The sequence below is a fragment of the Neospora caninum genome, chromosome X (genome assembly GCF_000208865.1).
Source record: "Neospora caninum Liverpool complete genome, chromosome X".
Lineage (NCBI taxonomy): Eukaryota > Apicomplexa > Conoidasida > Eucoccidiorida > Sarcocystidae > Neospora > Neospora caninum.
In genome coordinates this window covers 5,124,805-5,147,381 of record NC_018396.1, presented here as the reverse complement: position 1 = coordinate 5,147,381, position 22,577 = coordinate 5,124,805, and the positions used below count along the sequence as shown (strand labels likewise).

The 22,577-nt window shown below is 58.8% G+C and overlaps 2 protein-coding genes across 2 annotated transcripts; both read right to left on the bottom strand.

Annotated features, from left to right (window-relative positions):
- Positions 1 to 1,261: 1,261 nt before the first annotated feature.
- Positions 1,262 to 8,640, bottom strand: NCLIV_050770 (putative cation-transporting ATPase; the record flags this gene model as incomplete). Its single annotated transcript, XM_003884630.1, has 2 exons — positions 1,262 to 4,392; positions 5,088 to 8,640. 2 exons carry the CDS (start codon positions 8,638 to 8,640, stop codon positions 1,262 to 1,264), a joined length of 6,684 nt encoding a protein of 2,227 aa, XP_003884679.1.
- A 3,740-nt stretch (positions 8,641 to 12,380) lies between these two features.
- Positions 12,381 to 22,424, bottom strand: NCLIV_050760 (conserved hypothetical protein; the record flags this gene model as incomplete). The annotated part of the gene is made up of 5 exons (XM_003884629.1): positions 12,381 to 17,784; positions 18,224 to 19,289; positions 19,779 to 20,362; positions 20,674 to 21,008; positions 21,375 to 22,424. The coding sequence occupies 5 exons, from the start codon at positions 22,422 to 22,424 to the stop codon at positions 12,381 to 12,383; spliced, it is 8,439 nt and encodes a 2,812-aa protein (XP_003884678.1).
- Between the last annotated feature and the right edge of the window lie 153 nt (positions 22,425 to 22,577).

Sequence of the window (22,577 nt, the reverse complement as noted above, 5' to 3'; positions counted from 1 at the left end):
GCGTAGTCACCGTTGTCGGCGCAGGCACCCGTCCATAATAGAGACACTCGAGACTTTTTTCGAGTGCCCCCCAGGATGACACTCGATGGTAGAGGATAGATACCAGCATATTTCACATTCTCGTTTGTATATCCTCCTGAGGGCTTGTTGGTCCTCATTCTGCCCTGTCCGCGTTCTTTTTCATACCCTGCCTCGGCATTCCAGATTGTTGTATTTTTGATCTGTTGGGACCTGATTTGCCTCCAAATTTCTGTCTCACGCCTCTCTGACCACACAGTCGTGTTGAAGCTGATGCTCCACCCAGTAGGAACGAGATGTGCTGAGTCCTCCCTCGTGGAGGCAGAACGCTCTGCCGCAACGGCCAACATACGGCGCCTATGTTTTGAATGCATTAGTCGTACTGCAGGTATGTGAACAGAGGTGCCGGGCAACTTCTTTTTACCAACTCTATGAAGGTAGGGAGCTTTGCACTGACGGTGTGGGGGCTGGGTTCTATTCCGACCAAGCCAGGGACCCACTGTGCTTTTGGCAATAACGCCGTTGATTTGCGTCTGAATTGAGGCACGTAGTATACCAGGCGATAGCGGATTTGTGACCACAATTGTGTGCGCGGGTGCCCATAGCATACGAGTTTCTTTTCGGTCTCCCGAATGCGTGAATAACGGCAAGGATTGTTGACCCGAAAGGTAGGAAAAGTGGATCAGGCTGCATCTCAATCACCATGACTTCCGCCTATGGCAGTGGACCGGCCCATTCCTGTGCTCTGTGGTCGTTTTTCACAGTTGATGCTGCCCTTCCGATATGCTTCATACAAGCCTCGTCCAGCAATTCCTCTCCAGGAGTTGCGGAGAGGATATTACCTGCGGGACTGCAGTGACGCTACCGAATTCACTCAGCGACCGAGGACAACTGAGGCCACCCGCAGTATTACTGCAGTCGGCAATAGGTGCCAGACCGCTAGCGTACCTAAGAAACGTATTGCACCTGGAAAGCATTCGCTGTGACGGGGGAAGTGTTCGAACTGGCTGCCCACGTTGTGGCCCACAGAGCCCAGCCCAGACGATTCCAGGTTTATTTGACGGCTTAGACATCAGGAGCTGAGGAGATTTTGGTTTCCGTACAGAAGAGTATTGAAAGGGGGTGGGCGATTATGGCACATATCAACTGGCAGCAACGTATTGTTGTCAGTTCTTTGACTGTGATATACGAGAGATCAGAATGGAAAGGGTCTGTGGACAGTATTTTTCTCGTAATACCAGCTCTAAACAGGTATGATCTCACCTTTGAATCGGGAAGGATGAGCTTTGCGCCACCAGTTGGCGAACGTATCTCGACCCATCTGATCCCCAATGACGTACATGTGAATCAGTGCATTCAATACTGACATCGAACATAAGACGGAGAGCAAGACTTGCCCATACCACGCGGACATCTCCGACCCATTGCCACTTCTCCGGTCATGATCGTATCCCCATTGCACTCCGTGTGCTGGCCCGTTGGTGGCGCCTGCGTTACTTTTTTCACCATTATCGTTGACGTAAATAGGAACTTTTGCATTGTGTGACCCGTCGTTGTCATTTTGCGCCCGAGCCTTAAGATCATAGAACAGTTCTGTTTCATCACCTTCTGCTGTTTCCAGCGGTCCCGATGCAGATTTTTTCGAAGCCCGGTCTGGACTCGAGTCTGCTGATAGAGATGTCGGATGAAAGCGTGCGATCTTTTCGTCAGGAGCTGCCATATCCACGCTCAGAATCGCACGCACTTTTATCACATCCGCTTCAGCGTTCCGCGCCAGAAGCCGATACATGTCTTTCTCTTCCCTGTCCGTAACGAGCTGCTTCGCCACCCCGACGGCATTCTTTCTTTGCTGCTGCATGCGCACCTCGTGAGCGGGGCAGTTGACCATGAACACACAGGACACATGGTTCGTTGGTGCTGTGACCAGGAAAACGAAGAAAACCGCGAAAATAAAGCTGAGAGGCATCAGAACCGGATTCCCCCAAATGGTTTTCCCCGATGTCCCTCCGCGACTAAACAGAAATGCGGCATTGAGCAGGCATGCTCCTAACCACAAGAATATGATGGATGCCTCAGTTCTCCCATCTCGACTGCATGGTGGGTCGTGGTATGCTGCTTTGGGCCTAAGACTGTGTCGTAGGAGAGAGTCCACCTCAGGGCGTGGCCGCGGCGCGGCACCTCGTGCTTTTTCTATCGAGGCATGCGATTTCATTTCTGGACCTGAGAAATACCGAACCTCCGCTTCCGCATGCGCACTACCGTTGAGAGGCACGGCCGTACGGCGTTTGGTCGTCGAGATGAGGTTTCTCAAATGCTCCTGCTGTGCCATATTAGAAGCGGAGATCGATCTTTTTCGGACACGCCTTTCGTGGAAAGATTTGCTACTGAGACGGGTGAGGAATTGAGTCGCCCTCTGCTTGCCAATTTCAAGGAAAGCAGTGGCTCTAGTGTGGCTCTTCGCGGTTTCTTCCAAATGCTTCAGCAGGGAGGCAACGTCGTTGCCATACAGCTTCTTCTGCCCGCCTGACAGTGTTATGTCAGAAGCATTTCCCACCGGACTTGCCATTCGACTGGCTTCGGGGGTTGGAAAGGACAGCGAGGGCGTTACTTGGGACGCTACCAGAAGTCCAGATGCCGGATGCGTTTCCTGGGTCGTCTTCTCCTTCTTTAATACGGTCAGTCTCTGCAAATCCAGTGGCGCTTTGTCATGAAGCTCCGTATTTTGCGTTGCTTGGTCGCGTGCCTCCTTATCATCTGGCTTGTCCTCGAGGAACTTTTCGAGGAGAGCCGCAGCGGTTTCGTCAGTTTGGACAGTATGATGCTCGTTGAGCGAATGGAGGTCGAGCAGGTTTTCGATCTGCTGTCGTTGCAGAAGCTCGTTTCGCACTTCTCTCTGGACCCACGCACATGGGAGGGGCCGTCCAGCTGGGCCGTAGAGAAGCCCGAAAAGCACAAACAGTGCTACGATATCGACAAGGAGAATCGACGTCACCTGAGCCACTGTCCTGACGCCTAGCGGATTACTTGTAGGACTGCGCTTCGTCAGCGGAGTGACAGAGGGGACGGACCATATCATTGATAGAGAGAGGCCAAGGAGCATAGCTACGGAAGAGAAGAAGAGTGAAAAAGCGTTAGGGGTGCCGTACGCTCCAACGGTCAGCATTAAGTAAGAAATCGCGGATAATATACCATACAAAATCTGTAGCTTGTAAACGGCAAGCGATGTGACGAGCGTTGCCCGTCCTTCACGCAATAAGGTAATGACGCCCAGAAGGCCACACGAATCAAACTTGTTACTCCGAGGGCTTTTTAGCAACGCTAAACTCGCCTCTGCTTGATCGGCTGAGGCAGAAGGGTCCGACGAAGAGGCAGATTGAGTACGGTCTTGCCCTTGGTTGGTCAGAATTGCAAACGGCGCAATGGATTGACACATGCTTCCCGGCCCGAAAGCGACGCCTACTTGAGCTTGTCGGATGGCGAAACAGTCATTTGTCCCATCTCCGACCATAGACACAATGAGGTCCCTTTCTTGGTACCGCTCGATGATAAGGGCCTTACTGTGGGGTGACATCCTTGCAAAGACACGGACACGGAAGAGGATGCGGTCAAACAGCGTCGGGATTCGTTGTTTCACTCTCAAGAGCGATCCGTAATCTTCCATAGACTCTCCAAACCCCTTCGGATTCACGGTTGAGGCGGGACACGCGGACTGGAACTCCGACGATTCATTTGTACTGCTTGGTGTGCTTTCAGATGTCGGCAGAAGGCCGCTTTGGCTTCGGGACCAAAGAAGTTGTGCACTTTCGTTCTCCAACTGACCGCTTTCGGTTTCGTCGCCGAAAGCGACATCGTCCCCACCCAGCTCTCCTATCATCAACGCATCTGGCGTTCCTGCAAGCGCTTCCACTGCCCGCGCTGTCAGGGCGAGCTCCTTGTATTCCTCGGTGAAGAAAATCTTCCACCGGTCGATTTCTTCTCCGGTGTCCACATCTGTCCACTTCACTCGCTGGCACAACTCAACTGCGGCTCTGGATCTCTCGCTTTGCGAGACCCCAGCTGTATGCTCCGCGACAGGTTGCGATCCCAGATGTCCGGCAGCCTCGTGACGCTTTTGATCAGCCGACCTGCGCCTATGTCCCTTTCCAGCTCCAGAGCTGCTCCCTCCTTGTTCTCCACCACCCAAAAACAATTCTAGGTTTTCACCACTTGATTCCTCGTCCACAATATCACCTAAAGCCACCGGAGTGGTGCCACCAGCCACATAGCCTCTGCTGAGCCTCTCTAACCGTCCGGTGTCGCTGCCTAAGCCATCTCCAGAGCCCCGTACCATGCCTGCTCGCCGGGCAACGGCAACAGCAGTCAAAGGAGAGTCGCCTGAGCGGAGAGCAACGGGCAGAAGAACAGAATGACGTGGACTACTACAAACACCATAGCGCCAGTCAACAGAAAGCGATTAGCAGATACAACACCGGCTGACTCCGCAGCACTCTTCCACAGTTTCTCGCGGACACACACAACTTTGTGCTCAAAATGTGGAGCAACGATATGCACGATGAGGGATACAAATGTGAACCTGGCCACTACGTCTGCGAAGTTGACACGCCGCCCTGTTCCAGCCAAAAAGACGTTTACTGTTTTCTCGAGGGATTCAGTAACCGGCTGAGACCATCGAGTCCAGCTGCCGCCGAGCCTCCATGGACTTCCTAAATCCTAATGAGCAATCGGAGTAGGGGTAGCCCTAGCGCACACTTCAGCCTACTGCCTCGCTTGCGCCACATAGTCCTGTGTGGTGTTATGAGTAACCACGCGTTTCAACACACGCAGTATATGTCTACCTGGCAGCACCACTCTGGTGTAACGTGAGAAGAGAGCAGGGTGTGCGGCGGGCGTCGTTGCTGGAGCCTTCCGTTCTGACGTTAGATTAGGTCCTCGTGCATCGATGTCTAGAGTCCGCTGGAGATTGCAGCGGTGAAGCCTAACTGGTGATCGATAGTGAGAGGGCCGCAAGAGTGGCAGACAAGGACTATTCAATGAACACTGTGAGGCAGATCCACCGCCGTCTTCTTTACCTGTGAGTATGACGGGTCGGATCCTCGCAGCCTTGAGCTGATGGATGGTGTCGGCTGCATCGGGTCGGAGTTCGTTCCGGAACAGCAGAAGGCCTCCGAGGTCTAGGCCACTTTCCACTTCTGACCGCGGTAAGTCCTTCCACGCATTCAGGTTCGTCCGTACGCCAAGGGACTTGCTCGCCGCCGCAAGTACGTACACGCCTTCTTTCGCGTACGCGCTGGCCCCGTGAAGGAACTCTCCAGGCACTGTTTCGGAGCGGCAGAGTGAAGCCACGGCTTCGTAGCTGCCTTTGCAAAAAACAAGAACCTCTCCTTCGTTCTGGTCCAAGCCTTGCCCGTCCTTTGTCCGTGCAACAACCACGCTCATAACTTGACGCACCGGATCAAAGACAAACCTCTGAAGAAGAACAAGCCCTCCCTTCCTTCCTTGGCCATCATCGCAGTGCCCCTGAGGCGCTGCCGGGGAAAACACGAGTCTTACCGAGTCCCCGACAACCTCGCTCGGACCCTCTGCCTCCTGTCGAGGAACAACCGTCCGGCTCATCCTCCACCCTGTCGATTCGAACATCTGCTGCTCCAAACCCGTCCCCGCCACTTGTGCGTTCTCTAACGCCAAACCATGACAACAGGCGAGGCTCTCAAAAAGCCGAGCGGGGACCTGCCGGTCAGAGGCGCATGCTTCGCGGAATGTTCGCGGGTGGTTTCTGTTGCCTTCTGAAGACACAGGCGCGTCAGGGGCGTCAGGCGCGCTTGCGGCTGCAGAGCGTATGCGCATTGGCGGGCCGTCAGGATCGTACCTCACAAGCGGCAGTAGGGACGCAGCTTCCACCGGCTGACACCCAATAAAGGAGAAATCTTCTCGGGTGAGCGTCCCGGTCTTGTCAAAACAAACGACTCGGACCTTGGCCGCTATAGGGAGACGCCCAGGCGCCGGACAAACTACAGTGAAGCGCATCGGACCCAACCGTGTGGATGACCCGTCGGCGGGTGCACGCGCGGAGAAGCCACCGCAGTCACCTGGAGAAGCAGGATGCATTCCCTGGGTCTCCGACGTGTTAAGAGGCTGTTCGCTAGGAAAGGAAGTCCTTTCTTGCCGACGGCAAGCAGTGGAGAGGAGCGCCATCAAACGCCCGCCTCCGGCCTCCAGTTGAACCCTCCGCCGGAATCCGTCCATTTCCTTCGCGCTGCAGACACGAAGACGCCGCGCCGCCAGCGTAGCAAAAAGCCCGCAGAGAGCAGGCAGCCACAGAGGGAGAAGCTTCAGGAGAGAGTCAACGGCGAAACGGAAAGACAGCAGGAGGCTTTCGGTATAGTGCGCATGCAGCGAGACAAGACATAGCCAAAGCGCGAGGACAGCAATGCAGACGTAAACGAGTTGACGGTCGTATCGAAACATCTCCTGTTCTGGGAGTTGGAGTTGCCGGAGTTGTTGTCCCGCAGCTGTATCAATTCCAGTTCGGAGCACCACGCCCCAACAGATGCCTCCTTGGCCGGACGCTCCCGCGTCCATCAAAGCCGCAGCCGCTGCGACTTGCGTCTTCGCAGCTCCAGCCAGATTCCTTGCCAACTTTGCTCTTTGCTCATCTCCCAAGGTCTCGCGGAACGCGCGCCGTTCGGATCTGTTTTCTGTTTCGTCTTCGGCAGTGAAAACATACTGGAGCCCTTCCTGGTCCAAGGTTCGACTCCTGCCTCTCGCTTCCGTGCAAGAAATGACGCGAGTTCCCGCATGCACGACGCTCTCGGCCACTCGCAGATCCTCAGGCGAGGCTGCGCCGATGTTTTTTCCTGGTAAATCCCCGCGCAGCTTCGCGACCGAGGCCCGCAACGGCCCCTTGCGCAGAGGCGTCCCATCGCCTCGAAGCGAGGACTCGTCGACAGCAACAGTCCCGTTGACTAGGAGCAAATCACAGGGAACAACATCTCCTCTTGACAGCCGAACGATGTCCGAGGGGACGATATCTGAAGCAGGAATTCGAACCCACGCGGCCACAAAAGAGGGTGCAGAGGAACCGCGATCAGGTTGACATGGACTCGACGGCCTTGGCTTCTCAACGTCGCTCTTGGGGCCCGAGGCCGCCCGCAGAAGGCGGAGGACCAGAGTCGGCTTCTCACTGATGGTTTTCTCGCGTTCGGCGACGAGAGACTGGAGCCGTTTCTGCTGTCGCACAAGAAGGCGGATTCGGTAGGTTCCTTCGAAAACGACAAAGACGAGGAGAAATCCGAGAACAAGGAAGTTCCGCGTGAAGCAATAATACCATGTGGCAACGAGCACGGCAAAGTAGAAGGCGTTATCGGTGAGGGCCGACCAAAGGAGCTTTCCGAACGTTGTGGTGCCGAGGACAAGGCGATTCTTCCCGATGTACTGGCGATCCGCAATTTCCTCCGGCTTCAACAGGACGCGCTGAATCGTGTTCAGGAGGTAGGGTGCCATGTCTTCTCCGTTTCCATTCGTTTCTTGCGCCGTCACCGCTGCCGCAAGTTCGACGGCTTCGGCGAGGCCTTGCTTTTCTGGAAACGTTGTCGCCAAAACAAAAACACCTGCACGCGAGGCGTAGACAAAGCTCAGCCCATCGACTTCCACAAAACGCTGCCGATGCACACTTACAGTATGCCAGACCTCCGCGAGGAAAGTTTGCGTCTTTAGACTCTGGAGGACGATTTCACCTCTCGACCACCGCGATAGATCTTCCTCCATCACAAACATTCCGCCTCCGTCTGTTCCGTCTTCCTCGTCTTCCAGCCCCCGTTCACTTCCACGCGCGGCCCCGCCGGGGCTGACGAGCGCTCTCTGCCCCTGCCTCTCCCCGGCTCCGAGACTCCCCAGCGTCTGACTTCCGTTTTCCGCCCCGTCTGCAGAGAGAGGATTTGCAACTGACGCGGCTGCAGAGGTGAAGCGCCGCCGCACAAGGTCGTCAGGGCGCTGTCCTCCCTGGGAGCGCTGGTCCCGTTGCCACGAGCGCCGAAGCTGTTCAACTCGGTGATGTGGGATGTGTGTGAAGCGCAGGCGAAGCTGCGAACACGAGGCGAGCGGCGCTGGAGTCAGGTCGAGATCGCGCAGACAACTCGCCCAAAGAGCGTGCGCAACGGCCAAGTACAAGAAACAAAAGAGCATGAGGCTTATGCATACTTGCTCGCGAGTTCGCATGCATTCGACGTTGGAGAGCCAATACTGCGTCGCGTTCTCCGGCGACCCTTCGAGCGAGGCCGCGGGACGTGCCTTTGGCAGATCTCCGGACAAATCCGATGGACGGTTTCCCGCCAGGTCAGCACGCAGACGAACATTCCCTGGAGGTGCTGGGGGCTCTCGCGCGTCGTAGAAAACGGGAGGCATGAGGAAAGACGTGAGCGTCCGGTCCGAACCCGTCACCACCGAGACAGAGATGGCGAAGATGGGCAGCGCACACGCGAAAGCGAAAGACAGCTTGAGCACCGTTTTGATAATTGACCCAGGAAGGCTTCGGTAACAGCCTTCCTGTTGAATAAGCATGCCCCGGGCAAAAGCCAAGGGTCCCGAGTACAGGGCGTTTTGTTCCTGCTCGCCTTGCGTGGCCATTCCCCCTCCCGAAGCGATCTGCGCCGACTCGGGACGTTGCCGTAGTTCTCCATACTTAACCAACTCCTGGAGAGCCTGCTTCTGCCTTCTCTGTAAAAATTTCCGACGTGACGCTTGCACCAGCAGCCATACAGCGGCGATGCCCGCGACCGCACAATAACAGACGATAAAGAACCGTACGAACTGAGGAGGAATGGGCGTCGTCAGCGGAGTAGCTGGACATTTTCCACTGAAAAAACCAAAGAAGCTGGTTCCTACATTTCGCTCCGGCCTCGCTTGAGCCGAGTCGGTCGAGCCGTTCGCTTCGCGTCCGTTCGCGTCCACCTTGTTTCGTCCCCCTTCTTGGGTGTCTTCGCCGACTCCCTCCTTGATTTCCGCTGTCGGATCTTCGTCGAAGTCCCCTGTTCGCTGAGTTGCCGAATTTCTTTCGAGCGCAGGCCGCAGATCGCCCTCGCTTGTTTTGCGAGCGCCATGCGACGCGACACCACGAACGTGGCCCGATTCTTCCAGGGGCTGCCGAGGGGCTCCAAATCTGGCCGCGTGGGCTGGAACAGGGAGAAAGGTGAACCGACTCTGTGCAGAACTCTGGTCGTGACTCGAAACGAGGTTCGCGGGGCGGCCGCTTGGGAGTTCCCAGAAACTTGCGTCGGGCGGCAGGGACAAACGAAAGACAGCGGCCCAGGCGAAAAGGATGAAATGGGCTGCGCGAACGCGAAGAACCAGTCGCAGTTGATTTTGAGACACTGTGAGAGAAGAGGCGCGGGTTGCCCCGGACGCAGGAGAGACGGCACAGCTCATCATGTGGAACCTCCCGTAGTGCTGCTTCAGTGCGGAAAAAGTCGACCTGCGCGGGGGGACAAAGGCCTTGAACCCTCCCAACCGACTGGCTCAGCTGCCTTGGCTGCTCTGGGCAGCTGAGAGCGAGAGTCGCATGCAGTTCGTCTAAAGTTCAAAGGTTCTTCCCCAGAGGATTTGGAGTTCCGGGGGTGGGGGAGGGGCGCCCTCGCGGGATTCGTGACCGGAGGAAACTGCTCGATGAACCGCCAACGGAGTACACTCCAGAGAGTCAACCACGGGCGACCTCGGCTGACCTGTGCAAAAGGACTTGCCTCGAAGGACAGCGTGACTCACGAGACTGGATAACGTTTGCCGCCTGTCTTGAGGCTGCTCATATAAAAAGGCCCACACTGCGACTGACTGTCGTCACTCTCTGTCAGCGACGTTGTCACGAAGGCGGTAAAACGCCACTGGCGTAGGCGACCGACTGACCTTGACTACAGAAGTTTCGCTCTCCTGATGGAAAGAACAAGAGGGCTGAGCGCCGTCATCTGGGGACCGACGAAGATCAGGCCGCCCAAGACGAAGAGAAGATCGGTAAATATCACGCGGGTATTCGCGCGAAGCCCCACACAGGCAAGGCGGCCGCCCAGCCACACCGGAATCAGAATTAGGGTGCGAAGTCATCCCAAGGAAAAGAGGCTGAGTCAATCAGGAAGCCAAGAGGAAAAGCACGAGTTAACTTTGCGGAGACTGCCAGAGAAGTGAACACACAGTCACAATCGCTCGACTACAGCGCCACACGACGCTCGGCGGACGAGACAAGCGTGCGTTTGAGCCCGAAGCTGTCGGGCTAGCCATGACGCCCGCTTAGTGCCCCATCTTGGAAGAATCGGAGCAAAAGAGTGTCTCCAGTTTTTCTTGCAGTTGAGAAGGGACAGGTGAGAGCACATGACATCGGCAGGCTTTCAGGGGGCTCGCGACGACCACGAACCACGTAGCTGGACGAGAGCACTGACAGGCGAGAGTGGCCGCAAAGGTTTTGAGTTTCAGGAAACACAGGATCCGTCTTTAGACTTCTTTGTTGACTCGGCTTTTGCCTTTCCTTTGGTCCCATCTAGTCAAGAAAGAGAGCGACGGCCAGTTTTTCTAAACACATCGGGGACAAATGGTCACTTCTGGGCTCGGAAGGTCGGAGCGGGGCGCAGGATGTCTAGCGGCTGTCTTTTCGGTGCTGCGCCGGCCCGCCGGGGCGAGACCGTCGGTCCACGGGCGCTCTCAGAGCTAGAGACGTTTAATTGCCTTCATGTCTTCTGCTCGGCCTTTAGCAAAAACCACGTTGCTCGCGAGGGGTTCTGTTTGCACTAACTCGGACTTGTGAGCGCGACAAGCGGAGAAACTCGTGCTCTCCAGCTAGCAACGGCGCGGTGTCTGCGCCGGCACGGCGGTGGTGCGAGACATTCTATTTTAACCGCTATATATGTTGCGGGTAACAGTGTATACTAGTGAACATTTGCCTGAAAGCGCTGTTCGTCTCCGAAGGTCGTTTGTTCAGGCGGAAAAGTGAGTTTGGAGAGAGTTGACGTGTCGCAGGATAAATAGGGGTCGGCGAGTCTCACAATAGGCCCAGCTGTATGTAGCCGTCCGTTCACAGCGCCTGTTCGAGGCCCGTTCACTGGAAGCGGATGACTTCGCTTTCCCAAAGCGGTTTAGCGAACGCGTGTAACGTTCGCCAATGCCGAGCCGCGAAAGTGGAACGAAGCGGCAAGTCAACTGCACAGATGGCCTGGCAACGGCAGGATCTCTTTCCGAGATAATCCGCTTCCGTCCTCTCCTGTGGTATGTCTTCTCTGCAAAAGGCCACTCCGTCCCTTTTTGGCCAACAGTCGCAGAGCGTAGTGCCTCGTAAAGCACTCAATGTAAACTTTTGACGACATACCCTTGCACTGCTCGTTGATGCCTGGAACTGTCCGTGGTCTCTGACCTTCGCGCGTTAACAGAGAGGATTCGCGGTATCGACTGGGAGAATGCACTCGGAACACCTGGCGGATGAACGCTGCTATCGCTGCTATGCATAAACTGCCGACCGTTGATAGCTTAAGTTAGAATCTTCAGTGAGTCCAGTTTGCGCTGAAAATTCGCCTCCTTCCAGTGCGCAGGCAGTGACACGTGAGACGCATGCCATCTTGCCCCAAGAAGCTAGACCATCAAAGGCTCTCTTTTCTCTGTTGAACCGTCCTTCGTTCAAGGGGATAAGATTGCCGTTTGAGAGCATATCTAAGCGAGCGCGAGCTTCGCGAACGCTTACGCTCGACCTATTTGCAGTGTGCTTGCTTGGATGAAAACGTTGGCACTTTTTGCCTGTAAGAACCGGCATTACTTCTCTTATAAGAACTGAAGCTTTCTTGACCGAGGGAAGCAGACGCGAACGTCCCCGTGAGCTTCGCTGGCGTATGAACAGCCATGCAGCGACGTTCCACTGCAACGATGGAGGCGTTTCTTCGAACTGTAGCAGAATGGAGTAGACGTCCGGGTGAGCATCCACAGCTGGTACTGCGTCTGCGCAGCTACGGAGTTTAGGATCTACGCAGGACGGAGCTGATTTCTGAGTCTTTCGATGACCGGAGACTGCCCACGTGATAAACGTCCGGGCGTCGAGTGGCGAGCCCACATAATCCGAAGAAATCGACACCAAAGACCCAGTTAGAGGAACGTTTGCTTCAGCCTGAGTTCGAGAGTTACAAGAAGCAAGCGTTCGGTTCTGCACGCGAGTCGGCAGGCACAGATCTGGACCCTCGGAGAATTTCTCCTGGCGAAAACCGTCCCGACTTTGAAAAAACGACTTTCTGAACAACATTCCGCTGCCCGGTGGCGACAACATGCACGAGAGTGCTAAAGAAAGTCTCTCCGTTCCGTATCGGTGGGTGTATGTGTCTGATCTCAGCTTCCCCGAACCGGCACACTTAGTGCTCTGCCAAGAACACCCGGTGACTAGCAGACAGCCGTGCCCCGCCCCAACTCGGCATTTTCGAACCCCCCGCCCCAAGCCAGGATGTCCCTTTCTGTTCGCTTCCTGCTGCGCCTTGCCACGTCTGCGGCAACGCACATCCCGCCGCTGCATTCAGCGTCCCTCCCGCGAAGCGGGCTCTTGGCCAGGGCACCGACGTCGGCGCTTCCGTTGCCTTTTCACACACTATAGGTTGAGAAACTACCGAAAGATTGCACCACTGCAGATAATCCTTCCGTCGTTGCATTTCCTGTTCGTCGACTGGATTTGGCACCCGCCAGGCGCTGGATCCTCTCCCGCTCCCCGTCGCCTCCGGAGGCGACCTCGAAGCTGCAACGTCCCAGCGATTGCTCTTCGACGCCAGCAGGCGCTGCTGAAGTTGGCGCTGAAGCGGAGAAGGTTCCTGCACAGGGATGGACCGAGCGACGCCCGCCGAGCTGACGGCCCGCACTGCGGCTAGAGTCGCCTGCGGCGCGCCTCGCCCGCTCAGAAATCCCTCCTGCGTCCGCAAACTGGCCATGGACACCAGCTGGGATGTCCCGCAGTTCGCCACGCCTTTCCAGTGCCTGGCTGCCTCGTTGCTCTCAGAGCCTCCGCCAAGGGGACGGCTCTTTGTACCGGCTCCCGCCGCATGCGGTTCGGGCGTTCGACCGGGAACGGGAATGGGCGTGCCACCGTTCCCTGCGGAAGAAACACGGAGCGACGATCCCCCTCGACGCGGTTCGCCGCTCTGGCTTCGCCACTGCCCAGTCCTCAGATTTAGTTCCCAGTGCATGACCGGTGCGTTGCCAGGGGCATGGTCACTTGGAAGGAGAAACCCGGAAGCGCCTGGTGCCGGAGAAGACTCGTTCGGTCTCCCGACGGCGCTGGACGAGACGTCAGCCAGAGGCTGGGGTGGAACAGCGACGGAACGGGCGGCAATGGAGAACGACGGAACCCCGCTTTTCTGCTCGCCCCCCGCTACCGACAGTCCTCCGGGTTTCGAGTAGAGCTCCCCACCATAAGTCTCGTTCTGTACGACACAGGTTGGAAGATACCCCCCATACATCGAGCGCGTTTCACAGACCGGCGTGACAGCGGGCCGTGACGGCGCCGCTGTCGAAAGAAAGGAAGAAGAGTGGGAAAGGGGGGCGTTGTAAGCGGAACCGTGCCTGGCATCCAACTCACGTTTCGTCGGTTCCGGATACAGCCGGAAATGGACAACGCTCGGGTGCTCCGCCGCCGACACCTTGATTGGCTCCCCCCTTTCGTGCACATCTGAGAGTGCCCGCGACACATCCGCCCTCGGGATTCCCGCTTGACCGTCTCTGCCTTCTCCCACAGGCGCGACTTGACTGGCGACAGGCGCCACCCGGAAGAGCGAGGATCCCACGGCTCGGGCACGAGAGGCCTCGTTTCCAGTGAGGGACTGCTGGTCTGCTACGGGGTATCGCACTGTCCTCTCTTCTCTTTTGCCCCCGCCTCCCAGCTGTGGCGGTTGAAACGGCTGCGGAACAACTGTGTTTCTAAGCGCAAAGTTAGCATCAGCAAGAGTTGCAGAGCTGTCTCCAGCAAGCAACGAATCTTGACACGGGCGTGCGAGGTTTTGTGTCCCTGCGCGCCATCCGTGCACCTGACCACCTCCGGAATTCTGTGACCCACCGGAAGGTTCCCCGGAAGCGCCCAGCGCCGTGCAAGACTTCGCTTGTTCTCTCCGGGTCGATCCGCTGCCCACGAGCATTTGGGGCGGCCTCGCCGCCGGGATGTGTTCTTCGCCTCTTGCCACGAGTCCCCTTCCCATCTGGCTGTTTCGAGACCGAGGCTCCGTTTCTCCCATCTGCGAAGCCTGCCAGGACGACGGAAGGAAGTGATCTCGCCCTCGACCTCCAAGGGAGACACCGCCTTCTGGTCGACTTTCCGCAGAGCTGCGCCGGACATGCCCCCCCCCCGCCGCTGCAGCGGTTGCCGTAGACCGAGAGAGACTCTCTCGCGCACGGGACCGACCTCCTGTTTCTCTGCTTTCGCGAGGCAGCCGCGGTGTGCCAAAGTTTTGGTGAAACTCGTCGAGGAAACTGGAAACGCGAGAAGTGAGAAGGGGGTGGCCAGTTTCGCGCAGACCAACGTCCAGGGGCTGCTCGGCGCTGGACCATCTCGGGGGACTCTCCACGAAACTACGGGGGGGAGACACATCGCCGGGTTGGGATGAGACAGAAGACGAGCGAGACGCGCAGGAGGATCGTCGGCTCCACTCTGAGCCTGAGTTCGAGAAGGCAGAGTTTGTACTTCCAGAGGACTGTCGCTCAATCTCTCTTCTTGCGCGTCGGCCTGCCTCCCCGTGGTGAAAGCTCCTTTCCTCGTCTTCGCCGCCCCTGATCAGTCGCGCGTCGGCGCACCCATTCAACTGAGGCGGCGAACCGGGGCGGTCCCTGGCCGCAAAATCTGTCGCCTCTTCGAACGAAATGCGCCGCCGGTGTCTCCGGGGGAGAACTTCGTCTCCAGGCGGCACACTCCCTGTTCGTGTCGCGCAGCACGCTTCGCGGGATGGGGAGCGGCTGTCAGGTCGCCCACACGCGCCAGCAGAGAAGCCCGGCGGAAAGGCCACGCTCGCCTCGCGGGAAGAAAAGGGAAAGGCAGGACGCGGGAGAGACGAATCGACCGCGCGGGAGACTGCCTGGGAGATCTCCGGAAGCTCTCCCGTTTCGAACGCTTCTGGGACAGAGCCCGCCCCGCTGCCTGACGCCGTCTGCCTTGAGGACGCGCCGACCAGCCTCCGAGGTGCACAAGCGTCTTCTTGCTTCCCTTCTGCGCGGTCGCCGTCGGCCCTCGAGAGCGACGCGGCATGCAGATGACTTGCGGTCGAGACTCGCTTCTGTGGGCTTCGACTGGCCGCCCCCTTTTCTGTTTCTAAGAAGCGTCTTGCTTCCGAATCTGCGCTGCGTGCACGCGCCGACAGGTCTCCGTCGACGGCAGCACCTCCGGGGTCTTCGCTCGCACTTCGATCTTCCGGAGCGTTCCTGGCGCTTTCCACAGTCCGCTGCTGAAACGGAGAAGAGTGTGCGACCGACGAGCAGGCCTCGGCCCCGGTCTCCTCTCTACCTGAGAAGGCGCGTTGTGAGTTGCCCCAGGCTCCTGTCTCCAGGAGTTCCCAACACCCTACTGGGTCAGATGGCGACCCGCAAGAAGCCGCGAGAGTTCCTGAGGGTGTGCAGACCTTCGCATCGTCTCCGTCCGCGCGATTTCCCGCATCCGGTGCGTCTCTCGCCGTCTCGTCCGTCGCCATGTCTCCCCCCGTTCCTCTGCGCTCCACCTGCGCAGCAGACGGGGGTTCCAGCGCTCGCGCCTGTTTGAGCAGCATCCGAGACCGGCGAAGGAGATCTTTGAGGGCCCCTTTGGAATCGCCCTGGACTAGATCGGGACCAGGCAGCACGGCGTCGGTGTCTTCTCCACTGGACTGCGAGAAGGAGCTCGGTTCTTCGCGCAGAGACTCCAGCGGCGTCTCGGCACTCACATGGCCTTGGTGAATGCGCCGAATCGCATTCCTCTGCACGACCGACTTTGGGGCACTCTTCACCTTTCCTCCGTCTGAGCTCCGCCCTCTCCCTTCGCGGCTCGACCACAGACCCGCGCTGCCTCGCTCTCCTGTCCCGGCCCTCTTCGCGGTGACCGGGCCAGTCAGCCGGCGAGAGTCGTGGCGCGCCACAAGGCCTTCATTCGAGGAAAACGGCGCGAAAAAAGCAGTCCCAAAGCTGTGGTGGGAGGCCCCAAGCAAAGCCGCCTCGTCTTCACTGTCTGCCTCTCCCGGCACACACTCCGAGGCACTGTCGACAAGACTGGCGACGCTGTGCTCGCAAGAGCCCCCCGCGAGACGCATCTCGCAGGACACCGACGAAGAACGCGATCCGCTGTCGACTTCTCGCGAGTCGGCGTCTCTTTGGTCCTCCTTCCGAAGGCGGGAACGCTCCCGCGGCAACAGCCCCCACGGCAGGCCGTTCAACTCGGCACCTTCGTTCCTTTCGCGACCGTCCCGCGCGAACTCCCGCTCCCGCCCAGAGGTCGCCCAGACGGACCCCGACGTCTGTCTCCCTCGCTTCGCGCCTTCTAAACACAAGTGCAGCCCTGCGCCTCCCGCCGAAAGACTCTCGCCTGGCTGACCTCCCTCGAGGCTTCTTCCCTCCGGTTCGCGAGTCCACCCTAGGGGCGGCGCGCGGCCGGGCCCCGAACTCTCTTCGTCGCTCGCTTCACTGTCTGTTGGGTTCTCTTGAACGCGCGACACGACGTCAAAGACGAGGTCCGGCCACCCTCTGGCGCCCGACGCCGAGCGAGAACCTGAGACAAAGGGACTGTCTTGCGACCTCGGCTGTCGCGAGCGGCCCGAGTCTTCTGCGGCACGCTCGGCCCCCGCGGCTTGCACTCCCATCATCACCAGCTGGAAAACCAAGTCCCTGATGAGGCCGGAAGGAGAGAGACGCTGCCCCGGAACGCGGTTCTCTCCGGCGCTGCCGTGTCTCCGCTGCTCAACCCGCGCCTCCGCTGGTGGGTGCTCCGTCGCCATCTCCAAGAGAGCCTCGCTCAAAGCAGCAGTGGAGAACGGCGACAAAGACATATCGCCTTGCTGGAGGGGAACGAGGGGTAGGGGACTCTCGCGTTTCGCTCGACCCAGAGAAGGCGAACTGGGATCCCCGCTTGAAATCGCGCCCGGTGAAGCATTGGGCCCTCCCGTGCCACACAACAACGCGTTCCCGAGCATCTCCGCAGCCGAAGCCGCCTCAGACCGTTTCGATTGCGGCTCGTCTCCTCTGGGGCCACCTCCACTCTCTCTGCGACCTGAAGCGGCGAGTCGTTCGGCCGCTCCACAGGACGCCCCTCGTACGGCTCGGGGGACCGTCTCGGGTTTCTCCATCTCATGACTATCTCCGTCTCTGGGCGGCTCTGTTCTCCCGTTCGCGAGCGGCCTTTTTCCGTCGCGCTCTGTCCCAGCGCGACCCGGTTTCTCGGACTCCTTCGCTGCCGCCGCCCTGTCTCTCTCTTCACTCACTTTGCAGTCGCGTCGCTCCGAGACCCCGCCCTTGCAGCCAGCTCCGTCCGCGCGTCTCGCAGCCGCGGAGACAGATCTCTTGCCTTCCGGCTTCTCTTCACCCTGTCCCTTTGCGACAGCTCCTCGCATCCATATCGGAATGCGCTTGGCAGATTCCGACGAGGGAAGGCGACTTTTCGCTTTCTTCGCTTCAACACTCTTGACTTCCTGGGCGGACGCCTTCTTCGCGACACCGGCCGGCCGGGTGAAGCGCAGACGCTGGCAAACTTGCACGTGGCCCTCGTACCTTTTGACGCAGAAGCTTCTCGAGCAGAAGGGACAGGTTGCCGTCGGTTGGATCTTCCACCTGAAAACAATGCGCCGATCAAAGGCTCCTCTTTAACCAAAACAGACCGTTTTCTGCGCACGCCTCGCGAGAAACCTCAGTGCACACGCGTGACGGCACAAAACGCGGAGACACGGACAGGCGCGCCCGGCTGGAGCTACGATCCTCCGGAAGATGCCATAACGGGGCGCGTGGTTGACAGTGCGATACAAACGCTTGGCTCCTGTCTGAGGGAAAAAAGTGTACCTCTGTTCCCGTCGAGAGACCCCGGAGAGACACACACAGACACCTCTGGCCGCAGATGCACAACGATGTCGGTGCACAGGTGTATTTGTACATATATATATATATGTATATATGTATATATATTTCGGATGCCAGTGGAGACTCGCAGAACTTTTTGCGTGCAATCTTCGCACTCCGTACACTCTTTTTAAAGACTGGAGAAAGAACGCCCTACCGATCTTCGGGGCGAACGCTCCTCAGGCCGTCTCTCTTCGCCGTCTGTTCCGTCGGGTTGTGTGAATACACGTGAGTCGCCGGCTTCTGCGTGCGCGGGCTCGTGGGGGCTGTGGCCCTCTGCGGCTTAGAACTTTTTCTCGGAACGGATTCCGTCGCGCCGGCAAGATTCGTCGCAGGTTCTTCGCTCCTCCTCGCTTCGCCCCGTCTGAGGGGGGCCGGTGCTGCACTCGCCGAACTCGCTTTTTTTCCCGGAGACTTGTCGCCATCTGTGGGCGAAGACGAGGACAGTCGAGACGCCTGGCGAGAGGCCTCCGACGGGGAACGAGAAGGCGGAGTGCAGCTATGGGAAGAAGAGCAGACGACTTTTGCCGAACCTCTGAGCGAAAGAGAAAGGCCCTCTCCTCCGTGCATCTTCGGTGAATGGAGCATCGCGAGATCTGTCTCGTCCTCCTCCGTGCACACCTTCGTTTCCAGCTCCTCAGGCTCCCACCGCTCGCCTTCCACCTCCCAGGGTAGCGGCAAAACGGCGAGCGTCGCCTGGACGTCCAAGAAATGCGGCAGCGACAGCTCGGTCGCCTCCTCGAGAAACCTCCCCTCGGCCGCGCTGCCCGAGGCAGTCTGCGCGCGTCCCGCCCCAGACTGCGGCGGGGACAGCCTCTCCGAGCACTGGGGAGCCTGCGGGCCTCCGCTCTCGCCGTCGGAAGAAACTGAGGCGGACAGCGAAGACAGAGGAGCGGACGAACGGGCGAAAACGGTGACTGCCACTGGGGGGCCGTTGTCGGTCTGGGAAGGAAGCAAGAGGACCGGCGCCGCAAGGTCGATTTCCTCGGAAGCCGAGTCCTCGCCTCGAGGCACTGTGGCGTCTCCAGTGCCGCCTAATTGAGAGTCTTCTGACACACAGAGGCTCGCCCCTTGCCTGTCGCCTTCTGTGGGGGAAACTGAGCGAGACGCCTCCCTCGAAGCGAAGCAGGCCGACGAGACCGCGCCGAAAACGGTGCCGCGGTTGCATGCAGTTCCTGACGATCCCGCGGACCCAGGGAGTGTCGCGCGGTCCAGCAAGTCCTCTGCAAGGCAGGCAAAAAGAAGACGCGAACGCATGCGGTGGTGACAGAAGACGCGAACGCATGCGGTGGTGACAGAAGACGCGAACGCATGCGGTGGTGACAGAAGACGCGACGCTCGATACTCCTTTGCATCTGCGAACCGGTGTGGGGGTATGTACGCGTTCCTTTCACTTCGCCTCCCGTGGAACGCCAGCTCGACTAGCAAAAACGCCACCACGTGTATACGCATGCGATCAACATGTCACTGAGATATCAATAACGATGAACGCATTGGACGAACACAAGGCAGAGGATCACTCGTCGGAACTTCCCCAACAGACGAAGCGCGTTCTGGGTCTTGGCAGCCCGCGCCACATCCTGTTTTCGCGCCCTTGACTACGAAGACTCCGCCCCACTGAAGACGGCCGCGGCCACGGAGCGCTGCGGCGCATCTGCTGCTCTGCGACTCAGCTGCGTTCGAGGCAGAGCGCGCACACCTCAAACGCTCACCTGCCTCGAAAGACGCACACGCGAGTGCCTCGCCGACTCTCTCTGTCTCTTCTGCCTCACAGTCCTCTTCGCATTTGTCTCCGTCTGCCTGCGGCCCAAACGCTTCGCAGGTGGCCGCCGCAGTCGGATCTTGGACCGCGCGGCCCACGAGGCCTTCATTTCCCTCGCGACTGCCTCGCTCAGCTTCCCTTCTTGCGTCGTCCTCCGCCGACCTTTCAGCCTCCCTCTCACTGGAGCTCGTCAGCTGTTGGACAGCCTCCACGAGCACGGAAGTGCGCCCCGAGGGAACCGGAAAATCTCCAGATTGTGCGGGGTCGGCGGCGGCTGCCTCGCTCGGCTGGATGGACACCGGCCGCAGACCAGCTTGCGAGTTTCCTTGTGGGGGAACGGCGAGCGCAGCAGAGCCAGTGCTCCTCGCTTTCTTGCCATGCTCATGCAGCGAAGCGGCCTCCGATCCAGAAGAGCCCGCAGGCTTCGACGCTCGAGGATTTTGGGCGCGTTGCCGACGCAGAAAGGCCAGACGCGCGTCCCGCGCACGAGCGCACGCCTGGACGTGTCGGGGCAGCCTCCAGGCAGCAAAACTCCTGAGTGCGCGCCGGCAAAGACAAACGAAATGGAAACGAAGCTCAGGCGAGAAGACGTCTCCACTGCAGAAGCGTTGTGCGCCAGCAGCTGGGCACGGGAAGTCGGAGGCAATAGCGACTCCTTGCCGATCAGGCGAACGGCAGTTCGTGGAGACTTGCGGCCAAAACCTCACGGAAAGCGTCTAGATTTGTTTCACAACGACTCCCTGGCCCTCCACTCTTCACGCTGGTCCCTCTGCACACATGGACCGCAGGGAGGAATCCGTCGGTTTCGCTCTTTCGTGTCCGACTGAACTGTGTGCGGAACCTACCGTTTGCACAAGGAACAAGGGCGGAGCTCATCGTCGAGCTTCGGCCCCGGGTTGTCGCCGCTGCCGCCTTCGCGCTCCGACGCGCCGCAGATGTCGAGAAAGGTGCGCGTCGCCTCCTCCTGCTCTTTTTGCTCCACAGCGTGCAAAAAGTCGTCGAAGGAGTTGATTTGGGTGTCAAAGAGAGGGACTTCTTCAGGCCTAAGCGCGAACGCCCCCGGCCGGTGCTGCTGCGAGACGCGCCCGGAAAAGCTGCTGGGCGTTCGGAGCCCCGCAGGAACCGCCAACAGAGCATCTTTCTCTTCAGAGAAATCCATTCCCACCGGGACGAGAGGAACCTAACGATGGAATCGAAGAAAGGAGTCAAACAGAAGGGAATCAAATCATGACTCCGGGATGGGAGAAACGCCGCCAGCGGATGCTGGGATCAGAACATCGAAACAGAAGCTCCGGTGACGGCACCGCGTTTTTTTCTACGGGTCCCACGTGCGCAACTCCTACTCGGGTGGAACGGCGACTGCTACGTTGGCCACAGAACGCACACACACGCGGAGGCCAGAAACGAACCGCACCGCGTCGAGCTCTGGCGGTTCACGGACGGCGACGAGCGTTCCCGCGACGCTTGATCCGTTGTTGAGCGATTGCTTTTTCCTCGCCTTCCGCCTTTTCTTCGCTCTCACCTCTTCTCTCGAAAGATTGCGTACGTGCGGCGCGGAAAAAAAGGTAGGCTCTTGACGGGGCGCAGGAGCTGCATGGTGGCCACCTTCCTCCGACGAAGCGAAGGCCTCGTCGAGAGAACCGTCCGCTGAAGACACGGACCGAGCCGGCAGGGTATCGCCGAGGCACGCCGGGTTCTGTGGATCCTCGTGCCCGGTTGAAGTGGAAGCGGGCTCCGCAAGGTCGTGCAGACGAGAAAATGCAGCGCGAGATTGTTCGAGGCGACCGGACGCGCTGAGGCCAGAAGCGAGACGCAAGGAACAGGTTGGAAGCCCAGACGTCGGACTGTGGGGGTTGACGTGCGCCCTCGATGTCCCCGCCACATTTGCCGCGACACCGCACGCGGGCACTTCCCCATGGTTCAGCGAGAGCCTCGAGAAATGCGTTGATAGGTCCTCGCCGAGTGCTGTTTCTGTCTCCGACCGCACCGAGGCAGCACCTGGCTCGTCCGCGGGAACCGACAGCGCGCCATCCGTTCCAAGATCTTGTCTTGCTTCTTCATGAGGAGCTGTTGTCGTGGCGTCTTCCCGCATACTATGCGGCGCCGTCGTCTTTAGTTCGAGCTGTGCTCCATTCTCCCGTACACGTTCCGAGGCGTTCTCCCGGTCCTCCCCGTCTTTCCTTCGAACTTTCCTTCTCTCCGACCCCGCCTCTTCGGTGTGCTCTTGTTCTTCGCTTTCCCGTCCCTCGCGACTGTCCCCCTGATCGTCCTCACAGGGAACCCGCCGCACGTGGAACTGAGGAATCCGCGTCGAACCTGCGTGGTCCGGCGAGCAAGCATCAGGCTGCGAACTCGCCGGTAGCGAATGCGGCGAGCCGAAGGAAGGCGAGAAGGGAAAAGGCACTGTTCCAGACTCGCATGCGACACCCTGCAGCCGCTGGGGCTCGGCCGCATCCTGAGCCGAGCGAGGGACGTCCTGATCTTGACGGGTGGGAGACAGGTGAGCAGAACACCCACCACGGGGTAAGCTTTCAGGTGGAGTGGTCTCAGGTCCAACCCTCTCCCAAGGGCAACGCGAGGTACTGTCTTCGTCCATTTCTGTTAGTTGTGGTCAGTGTGCTCTCTGCTAGCATTTCCCTGCCGAAAAACATCCACTCTCCCTTAAAGAATTTGCACGAGACTCAACGTCCGCGAGTCGCGAAAGTTCGGTGGCAGCGGCGAGAACGGCCGCGATCCGCCACGGGCGGAT